Consider the following 11416-nt stretch of genomic DNA (forward strand, 5'->3'; position numbering starts at 1 on the left):
CAGCTTGCTGGGAATCTAAGATTAGTTCCAGCGCGAAGGATGCATGTCGTTTTGGATGCTCGCCAATAACGGGCGAGTAGGTACGTATCCCGTGCAAGCTCACCTCGCTCAGTCCAATCACGCACCCGCTCCCCGACCTCAGGGGGGCACTGTTGACCTACTAAAGCAAACGAAGGGCAATGGCGCTTGGTACTAAAAACAAGAAAGACATGTGAGCATCTTGGGAGTCTGCCTTATCATCAGGGGGCGCCCAGTCCTACCACCAGACTTTACCTTGGCCACGGCGTACTCTACTCCCATAAGATCTGAATCGACAAATTAACTTCCATCCCTCTTGTGCAATGTCAGGGCAAAAAAACCAGTTGGAGTCTTCAGCCGCCCGTGATCTCGTCAGACAAATTTCGAAACAACATGGCTACCTGGGGGAAGACGTTCTTAGCCGGATGGACCCAGATATTCGGCGGGAAGTCGAAGAAGCATTGCTGAAAAAGGATGCGATGATAGGGTCTTCGGTGATAACGTATGATCCGCTCCTCATGAATGCCAGCAGCTTTCTAACGGGTTTGTCGATCCCACAGTCTTGCGAAGAACTTATACAACAGCACCGCTCGCTTCGTCTTCGAACTCCTTCAGAATGTTGACGACAACTCATACAACGTGGCGAGGTCTAGGTCCGCCGACCCATTTGTTTCTTTTTGCGTCGACAACCGACGGATAATTGTTGAGTGCAATGAAGACGGGTTTACCCACGAGAACTTGGTGGCTATTTGCAACGTTGGAAAAAGCTCCAAGACGGGTGCTCAGGGGTATATCGGGGAGAAGGGGATCGGGTTCAAGTCTGTATTCATGGTGGCTTGGAAAGTTCATATCCAGTCGCGCGATCTATCCTTCTCGTTTCGACATAACGTGGGAGACTCCGGGATGGGTATGATCTCTCCCATCTGGGAGGAAAGTGAAGAAGTGTTACCCCGTCCTCTGACACGGATTACTTTGTATCTTCATGAGACTGGGTCGGCCGCAGACCTGGCTACCCAGCGGGAAACCACCCTTCAACAGTTTCGGGAGCTGAAGGCTGCGTTCTTGCTGTTCATGAAGAACCTACGAAGAATTGAGGTCAAACTCTGTGGCAGCCTTGATAAGGAGATCTCACGGACAACCTTCTCAATGCGGTGCGAGGACGAAGGTCGAGTCGCACTGAAGCAGGAGATCGTGCAGGATGGGGACCTGCAGGAATGCACCCAATACTACCACACGACAAAACTCACGGCGTCGAACATACCGAGGAGCGAGAACCGAGAATATACGGATGTAGAGCTGGCGACGAAAGCCTATTCGGAAACGAACATCATTCTGGCATTTCCCTTGACACGCGATTCCGTGCCTATCATCGAAAAACACGAAGTCTTTGCGTTTCTGCCAATACGAAACATGGGCCTGCCAGTGAGTAGCCCGTCTTGCACCGGCATGTTTTCTAACCTCGTTCCTAGTTCCTAATTCAAGCCGACTTTGTGACCGATGCAAGCAGGCAAGATATTGTCAGGTCGTCCGCTCGCAATCTAAAACTTCTTACAGCCATTGCCCAGGCATTTATTCAGGCGGTCAAACAGTTTTGCACCCACACCAGCCTGGCTTACCAGTGGATGAGATATCTGCCGGATTTTGAATGGGGCTCTCAAGACCGATATTGGAAAGCATTGCCTGGCGAGATTCGCCGCCAGCTCCAACTAACTGACACGATGTGGACAAGGAGCCACCTCAACATGCGTTGCATTGCAGACGTGCGATTGCTGCCCAGTAGCATGTGCGATAAGTATGGAAAGCCATTGCTTCCAGACCTAGACACGGAACAGTATCTGTCGCCTCACTATGCACTCAAAGACTTGAACTCTTTAAGAGACTACGGCCTCCAGCTGATGAACAGGCACGAATTTGTTGACAGGCTGCAGCAAGATATCAAGAGTGACTCTTCATTGATGCGAAATCCCAACACCAACGAAGACTGGCATTCCGCTGTGGCGAAATATCTTATGGGGGTGTTGGGGCCTAAGAACCCCAAAACGGCCGAGAAGATAAAGAAGATTAAGCTCATCCCGTTAATGGGAGGGCATTGGAGAAGCTCTTCGGCCCTTGATAGATTTCCGGTATATTTTACCCGGGCGCAAGGGCATGCTATTCCGACTGATGGGATATTCGACTTGATTGCGCCCAGTGCAGAAATCAATCCAGATCGAAAACAGCTGTTTGTTCTGCTGGGCGTTCAGGAGGCTTCGGTGCGCGACATTCGCCGGGAAATCATACATCGAGGCGCGTCATGGGCTCATGGACTTGAAACCTCCCAGTCTTATTTGCAGTTTCTTTATCTTACTGCTCATCTGGATCGAGAGCACGACCAGCCAAGTACCTATTCTCTATTAAAGCTCATGGACAACGCCTATAGGATCAAGTCGTGCAAACAGGGGGTATGGTACTTTCCTGACAAGGAACCATATAGCCCCCAAAAGCTGCTTGCTCGATTCGATCCAACACCATCAATCCTTCATCCGCACTATATGCGTGATTGTCCAGAGAAGCCGGAAGAGGAAACCCGGTCATGGAGGGCGTGGCTCAGCGAAATGTTTGGTATCCGTAACGTGGTCCCGCTGACTTGCAACGGACAGTTGAGTGAGGAATGCCTCTACGTAGCCAGATCTTGTCAAGAGAAATTCCTACCGTTTCTCTTGAAGTACTGGCAGTTTGACGGGGCAACCATTGCGAACAATCCAGACCTTGTCAAGGCGTTGCTGAGGATTGAGGTTCTGTGCGAGAGCGGCAGGGCCTATCCACTCGGTATAACGTACGTGCGTGCTCCTCAGGTCGACTCAGTTGATCAGTTCTTACGGGAGGGCGAATTCTTCCCATGGCTGAAGCTTGACCCTTCCGCCGAGGTGGCAGGATTCTCCAACATACGAGTCCTGACATCAGCACTAGGATTCGGGAGCCCCAAGTCCGAGCTTGAGTTCTATCTTACTATTTTGCAGTTTATTTCCGATGCGAACAGGGGAGGGAAGGAAGTGCTGGGCGCTTCCCGCATTTTTGATCTCTACAGACGAATCGAGACCAGGTACCATGAGTCTGTGACTCTGGAAATCTCCCGTGAAATGATTGTGTATGTCTACTGCACGTTGTTAACCCATGCCACTTTCTAAGATGCGCCACAGATCAGCATTTCAGGCGAAGCCCCTGATTTATGTTCCCGAACCCGCGCGTGAGTATGCTAGCTGGGCGTCCCCTCATGAATGCTTGTGGGAGGCCCCTGGATATATGCTATCCTCCTACCCTTTAAGGTCGCGGTATCACGATATCGCGCAGGGAAAAGATTTGGGGGGCCTATTTCACGATATTCTAGGAATACCAGATGCTGGAGTTGACGACTTCCTACTTGAGCTGGAGTGGAGGAAGGATTCCACTGATGTGGAATATGACCTGGTTTATGACTTATATCAGGAGCTTAATGCGAGACGGCCGGGGATGGATGACAAGACCGTGAAAAAGATCCGGTAAGCTAATTGCATGCCTGAATCGTATTGATCTGTCTAATGCGTGACACCAAGGAAACGATTCGAAAAGGACCAACTCATATATTACAAGTCGGATGATGAGAGGATGTGGTACAGACCATCCGAGTGTCTATGGTCACCTGTGACAGACATCAAGGGAATGATCGCACTGAATGACGCATATGAAGACCTTGTTGATTTCTTCACTGAGCTCATCGGTGTCCGGACGTTAACTCTCCAGATGGTTCACGATAAACTCGTGGAACAAGGAAGCGGAGGATTGCCGGCGGCAGAAGTCAAACAAACAATTTGGCTATTCAATTCGTATATGCAGAAGGAGAGCGATCTTCCAGCCCCGAGGGAGGTTCTAACGGCCAAGGTATTCCCAGTCAGATATCCAACTGGAAGTGTTGAATTGTGCAGCTCCGCCGTCGACTTCTCTGTAGCAGACCGCCGGCACCTGTTCGATTCGTTTTCCCAAAAAGCCAAACTGCTTGACTTCAACGTCAATGATATAGCACGCCTAGAGCCATTTCTCCAGTGGACCGGGCTCGACAGGCGGTATCTATCGACTTCGATAAAGGAGATCTCCACGGTGTGGGGCGATTCCCACACGTTTTTGACTTCATCGTGCCGCAACATTGCTCGAAAGGCTTACGGGTTGCTCCGGTACGTCGCTCGTAAGAGATAGTAACTGCACAAAGAAGCTAATCAATCCGAAGGATTGCCGTTCATTTTAGGAGTCCGCGGCTCAAAGCTGGCGAGCAACCTCTCTATGCGATGTTGAGGAACATCCGCATCTGCGAAACAGATGGACTTAGTTCCGAGTTGCATCTCAACCAAGACGGAAAGGATATCATGGTGGAAATCAGCCAGAGTGAGCTCCATTTCCACGAATGTGAATCAGGGCTTACAATCTACGTACCGCGTGACGAACAAGCGCAGTATCTGTGCTTTTTGGACAGGATTCCCCAAGCTCTGATGGAATGGATTATGACTGAGCCATCGACCGGTATCTGCGAGCCATCCACCGATAAGGCTCTAGACGTTCTATCAAAGGTGCTACAGGCAGAGCCAAAGTACACGAGCATGACCCTTGACCGAGCTGGTATTATGTCGGTCGAGACGCCAGAAGAAATGGCAGCTGGCCAGGTCGCCGAAAATACCGAGGATGAGCTTACTGAACGGCATACCGAAGGACATGACTGGATCGACGATGCTCCCTCGACCGGGGTCTTTATTAGATCGGCTCGCAGCGAATCATCTGTCACCCTAACTGACGAATTCGCCTCTGCCCCCTATGCCAGACCCTCCAGTCCTTCACGAGGATTGAGCTGGACACCACTTACTCCACGTGGTGTGCCTAGTGACGCAAGCTACTTATCCCGGGGATCTGCTCAACCAATTGACGTGGCCTATGCTGCCATTCTTCGCCGTGTTGTTACTGCCGCTAGAACAACTACATTCCCAAGTAAAGGGGCTTTTAACATGACAGCCCTAAGCGACTCTCTAGGCCCTGGCAACGAACCCTTCCAGCTGCGCGCCATCGATAAGCTTTCCCGAGATAAGCTCATCGGCGCAGCTGGAGAACTATTCGTAAGTAGCTGAGTTCACCTCATATCACCAACAAAACGGCATAACAAGTCGATATAGGTCTTCGAAACACTGTGTTGTCTCAACCCGTCCCTTCCTCATTTCGGCCGTGATAACTGGCAAAGCACCATTCGGAACCATGTCAAACTCCACGACGATTACACCGACCTTGAGCCTTGGAATGGTCGAGAGACGGCTGACATCACCTACTCCGACAGGCAAGGGATTCTCACTGCCTTACTCATCAATAAGGGGTATTTAGATGCCACATGGGCCGGAGCGAGACCGGATTATTTTCTAGAAGTCAAGACTACGACGTCCTCTTGGGAGACCCCGTTCTACATGAGCAAGTATCAATATGAAAGGGTGTGTTAGTCTGAACTGTCTAATAAAGCTTGCCAGCTGACTCGGGTCGGAGTAGATGCAAACCATGCAGGATGTTGGCGCTCACCCTAATAATCAGGCATCTGTGTATGTGATATTTAGGGTGTATAACCTGGGCCGGGATGCAGTCGGGATGAAGGTATATGTTAATCCAGGGCAAATGCAGGCGAGAGGCGCGCTGGTGTTTGTGACCGAGACGTGGTCTGTAGTTCCGGGGTCAGTGTTAGGGATGACTATCTGAACAGAAGTTTCAATATCCCAATCATGCGTTTGCTCACTACATACTCGATGTTACACATAGTCGTTCTGCTGCTCGTTAACCAGACTGTTGCTGCTTGATCCATGCTAAAGTGCTCTCAATCTCTCCCACTTTTCCAACGCCTGCACATAGCGAGACCGCTGCCTTTCCAGCCTGGCGCGAATACGAATATCTGTTTCGTCTTCCCCGGCCACGCTATTCAGTTCCTCGTCATTCAAGTTTGCAAAGGTCTTGACAGAGACAGTGAGCATGGGGCATTTCGGTCCCAGCACATGCCGCTCGACAACTTGCATCGCGACATTGTCAATGAATCGGTACAGCGCAATTTTGTAGTACGACTCCAGCCTTGCACGGACAAAAAGCACCTGGCTCAGCAAAGTCGAGATAAACCGTTGTTGATGGCCCCCGCGGATGGTGTTGGGGGTCCCCTCACTCTCCCCATTCGGTGCCATTGTCGACTTCTTCCCGAGCAAGATTTCGCCGCGTTGTTTATCTGCCGCTATCGTCTCCGAGATCAGCAGGGGATGGCGAGTGACGAGCGGCCGGGCTTGGTTATCCTTGATGAGTTCCAAGAGAGCCGCATCTGCATCTCGGTTCCACTCTTCCAGCGTCTTCGCAACAACGCGACTCACTTCAAGCCGCACTTTGCTATTGGGTATGGCTATCCTCGCAAGGACATCGTGGCAGTCCTTTACGAGGTCCTTCACGTCTTCCACAAAGCTTCGAGCGATCCTCTCCCAATGGGTGGTCAGCTTGCGGAACATCCTCTCCTCCACATCGGGGTGAATGCTCCCGGGGAGGCTGCGCCCCTCGCTGATCTTGGCTTCCTTGTATATCTCGGAATATATACCGGGGGCGTTCATGACCTTGTCTTCCCACTCTTCCGGATTCATCGAGCTGAGTATTTCCAGGTCGTGCTGGTAGCTCGAAAAGAGAATGGGCATGTTATCTAAATCCACCATCTCTTCATAGAACCGATCAAGACGACGTTGCACTCGGTATCGGAGCATGATCCGCGGATCCTCGGAGGGTATGTCATGGTATTGGCCTATCAAACTCGCATTGGCCATCTTCTGCATTTCATTGCAGAATTGGAAGATGAAGTATCGCTGGGCTTTGGGGCTATCACGGGCCTCTCCCATTCTGCCCAGGTCGGACTCGCAATCGTGAAGTTTCCGACGAATTTCCGCGATGATCTGGGGCAGGCCTGACTGAATTTGGGCCCGCCGCTCCTTGTCGACGTACTTGATCAACGAGTGTATGCCTGTCCTGTCTTTCCCCACTCCCTCCCAAGCCGGCTGGGCGAACTCCTTTATCTCTCGTTCGTCGCGTTCGGCGTCTGTGATGTGGGCTTCGGCGGGGATTCTATTCCGCAATCCGAACCAGCCGTGGTCGAGATGAGGGACAGTAGGCAAATCATTCTGCAGGAGCTTGACCATCTAGGATAAGGGAGTAGTTAGCACCATAACGGACCTAGAAATGCCCGAGCGGTTATGCATACCCAATCGTCGGAGCCTTCCTGCTTGCGATCGCATTTTGTGAGCACGCCAATGCACCGGCTTTCCAGGCCCGGTATGTCTTCAATCAATTCGAAAGTCTTGTGCCGCTCCACGTCCACATTGTCGATGACCACCCTGGACCTCAGTTGTTAGCTTGGTAATTGACCCCGGATCTCGTCTGGCTCAGTACAAAACGATATTCCGCTCGTTCGCCAGGTAGCTCCGAGCTAGTTCCCAGGCAACTGCCGCATTAGGCTGCGCAAGTGCTTCTTCCTCTGATACACCATTTCGCTTCTTGCTTTTCTGCCCTTTCCGGATAAGGCCGGGGAGATCGACAATCGTCCAGTGCATCTCGTCCGGGCCGGACCGCTCAATTCGGAGAGTGGCGTCGCTCAGACTCAGCTGCTTCCCCGGCTGCCGCGCGCCGATAATGCATTCCGTGGCCTAACTGGCATCAGCGATGACGCTAATCAGCTTATATTTCTTCAATCTCACATACCTGCTCGATGATCTCTTCCATCACTTCCGAAGTCAGCTCTTCCCTTTCGATGATAAAGTCTTGTGCGCGAAGCACAAGCGCCTCGTCATTCTCGGACAGTCGCCCCGGAACAATAGTGGCCTTGACTGGGTATTGATTTGAAACGGACGTCTGTCTGAAGGAGATCTGGATTGGAAAACGAGTGCACATGGTGTCCTTGACCGGAAAGGATACCTCGGTTATGGCCTGGAGCACCGAGCTCTTGCCGGTGCTCTGGTCTCCCACAACCACCAGCTGCTATCGTTTGCTACGGCTATGTCACAATTGAGCTGCGGCTACGTAGCGTACCTCGGGCAGATCAATTGTGCTGCTTAGCCCCAGCTCTTGGAGCTCATCAATGAAAGCCAGCTGCTCTGAGCTTTCGACTCCGACAAAGTGGCGCACTCGTTTTCCCATGGTGACGGCTTCGATAGGATCCGCACGATTGCAGCGCTGTTACGGATTATGCCTCTGCCCTTGTTCCCTTGTCTCGGCTCTCGGCCAAGGGGAACCCCTTGAATTTAAGTCCATGCCGTACGCGGCTATTCGGAGCTTTGTCTGCCGCCGCTATTCTCAGCTCCATCGTCGTCGCAATCACGATGCATTAGTAGGTGCACTAAAAGTCACTAAACTTGGATCCCTGTATGCATGAGAACCCTCTATTTGTTGTCAAGCTCGTGGCGTCCGGCCTGAGCCACAACGATCAATGATTGTGGACTTCAACCCCTGATGCCATGTATCCACAGAGCCACGAATATGATCAATCGTCTCATTAAAATGGTTCTCAAGTTCCACTCTCAGTTTCACTTGCGTCTGGCTGGGTTCAGTCATGTAGGAACAAGAACATCGGTTAGTGAAAACTCAATAACCCATACATTGACGGTCTGAAGTGTTGAACGACCAAAAAGTGTGCCAAGAGACTAATGGTAGAACCTAGCAATCAACAAATGAACAAGCAAATGAAAACACCAGTCCATTTTCCCTTCAGACACTGATTTTGCGCCAATTAACTAAAGACGCACTGTACAAGCAAATGTCATTGACAGCTTCATCGGCTTATCAATGTGGATATGGCTGATGCTCTTGCAGTGTCAATGCAGTTGAAGCTGTAGCACCCATGAATTTCATGAAATCCACTGTACCGAGTCTGTTTCAGTCAGCATAGACACATAGAATGGACTTGGATACCTACGCAAAGGCTGGTGATATCTACTCTGATGGCGTTTGCACGGCTGCAGGTTATGCTTGAATAGGCTGTCAACACCATTCGTGAATATGCCGTTATCAGAGAGTGCTACAAAGTCGAGAAAGGATGAGAACCAGTCAGCTGAAAAGCCACGGATCTTTCAGATGGCTCTCAGGAATCTCTGCTCTCTGGAAGATGATTGGTTTTGACCACAAATACAGGCTTGGGCTTATATCCTAGTCTGGAGGAACATTCAAAGAGAAGAGCGCAGATATGTTCCCAGGTCCAAGAGGAAGACTTGCGAGACAGGTCCTAATCGGCTTATCGATGGTATCTATCACTCTAAGAATCCTAATTCTTCAACGACCGCTTGAATTCTGGCGGGAGACCTGTTTCCAGAAAGTTCGGGTATAGGTAGAGTTTCACTCCTCGATCTGATAGATCCGACGGGCTAGCCCTGGCGTGTGCATTGCATCCCAAATATTGTGCGACCAGTCGGATCTCATGACGTCGACATTTCTCAATAATGTACCTTGCGCACAAAGCGAAGAATGCAGCCAGCTGCCCTGGAGCTGCACAGCGTCAGTGGGGGCATTCTGAGTCTGACCACTTGTCACTCAATGAAGCAAGCTTCAGGAGTCCTCATCAAAATCGTCAAAGGGAAAGTGATATTAAATCCCTATTCTCTCTTCGTCGGTCTCGGCGGCGTCAAGCATCCTGGCTTTTATCTTAAGCGCTTTTTTCTTTCGCAGCTTCATATTAGTCATTTGGTACCCAGCCCAGAATGTCAATACCCAAGACATCCCGTATTTAATCCATTGCGATGTCAGCTTCTCTCTATCGCGCATCCAGAGCCAGAATATCATAGACAACCCTGTCTAGGTATATAACTATTAGTGTACTACATGTTTACTATTCATACCTGACAGAGTCTTTTAAGATTAGACTTGTCTAGATTTGCATAGCGCGGATCATGTCTGCTTTTAGAGTTATGGAGTCACCTTCCTAAGGACTACCCACACTTTTGAAAAACGCTGATGCAAGATAGCTGACTTATTAAATATTACATTGTAATGTTGTTTATTCAGCTGCTTTGTGAGAGTGGTATAAAAGAAATAGACCAGCTTCTTTCAGATAGCCTTCTGTATTGTGAACTAGTCAGACTTAGGTAAAGACTTAAAGTTTAATAGGAGATTGATTTAGGGCTCTATCAGCTTTTCTAAGTCAGGATTATAATAATTGGAAATGTAGTGGTATACTAGCTGCCAGCCTAAGGGGAAGGATAGTGTAATGCTGCTAGTTAATTCAAATAATAACCTCATTTATATCTTAAGTAAATAATTAATATTAAACGTGAGGAACTAAACTAAGAGCCTTAGATATAAAGTAAATGAGCATCCTTATATACCCATAGTTCCTCCAGGTAGTAGTGGCGATAGATGGTATACTGATAGAATGGTAGATAATTATGATACCCTCCTATCATTAACCTTATATACCTTTCTACTACGTTATGTGATAATAGTTTATAGAAAATATATTTAGTAAGTAACTACTAAACTATATTTCTGTAGAAACCTGTCTAGATTAAGCATTTCTCTAGATCATGCCCTAATCACTCTAGGATTGACTGGTGATTATTGATCCTTGGGTTTCTGCCTGCTATATCTGCCTAATACTAGCATGGCTATGTTGGTGTCATAACATTACCTCCCCCTCTCCTAGTATTTTATCCTTAAAACTTAATTCAAAAGGCAGTGCTCCCCTAGGTGAGTGATATCTTTTCTTCTAACTATATTTATCTATCATACCTAAGCATCATGCTGATACTGTCCTTAAAGGTGTTCTAAAGCTTCCTTATAATTATAACTAAGTGGCTGGTTATGTCTGTTAGTCAGAGTATATTATTAAGAATAGCTTTACCACCTTATTTCCTTATAATTATTGTGCTTCTTCTGGCGAGACCTATATAATAGATTAAACTTATTAATATTTAAAATATATGTTATGTACCTATCAGGGTTATTTATATAAAAAGGAGTGGGATTTACTTAAAAGAGCTGAAAAGAAGATTGCTTCTAAACTTTCTATAACTAATAATAAATTAGAACTTTTATACCCTGAGCTTCGACAGCTGCAAGAGTATTTAGAGAAGATTTAGAAAGAGTTAATAGAAAAATAATAGAAAGTTACTAAGTCACTAGCCTAATATTCCTATCTTTATAAATAATAGAAATTTCTTAAAGAACATAGTTTTAAAATATCTAAATATGATGCTGAGTTGCTGCGGATCTTAGATAAGAAGAAGTTATCTAATTAGCCTAATCCTACTACTAAGGCCCAGCAGTTAGCTGTAACTTTTAATAATCCTAATTTTAATTAGATAATAGCAGAGATTAATTAGATACCCCCCTCCTTCTGGGAGAACTTTAATTTCTCTTT

General features: G+C 48.2%; 2 protein-coding genes across 2 annotated transcripts; one reads left to right on the top strand and one right to left on the bottom strand.

The window, feature by feature from the left end:
• Window positions 1-341: 341 nt before the first annotated feature.
• AFUA_4G14290 (uncharacterized protein) lies at window positions 342-5754 on the top strand (the record flags this gene model as incomplete). Its single annotated transcript, XM_077804689.1, has 8 exons — window positions 342-520; window positions 579-1440; window positions 1488-3145; window positions 3198-3536; window positions 3591-4205; window positions 4259-5132; window positions 5190-5495; window positions 5551-5754. The coding sequence occupies 8 exons, from the start codon at window positions 342-344 to the stop codon at window positions 5752-5754; spliced, it is 5037 nt and encodes a 1678-aa protein (XP_077660828.1).
• Window positions 5755-5798: 44 nt separating this feature from the next.
• On the bottom strand, window positions 5799-8282 carry AFUA_4G14300 (putative dynamin family GTPase). Its single transcript, XM_746309.2, has 5 exons — window positions 8098-8282; window positions 7771-8043; window positions 7462-7715; window positions 7274-7406; window positions 5799-7211 (listed from the first exon to the last, which is right to left on the bottom strand). Exons 1-5 carry the CDS (start codon window positions 8203-8205, stop codon window positions 5859-5861), a joined length of 2121 nt encoding a protein of 706 aa, XP_751402.1. The 5' UTR covers window positions 8206-8282; the 3' UTR covers window positions 5799-5858.
• Window positions 8283-11416: the final 3134 nt, after the last annotated feature.

The sequence above is a fragment of the Aspergillus fumigatus genome, chromosome 4 (genome assembly GCF_000002655.1).
Source record: "Aspergillus fumigatus Af293 chromosome 4, whole genome shotgun sequence".
Classification (NCBI taxonomy): Eukaryota; Fungi; Ascomycota; class Eurotiomycetes; order Eurotiales; family Aspergillaceae; genus Aspergillus; species Aspergillus fumigatus.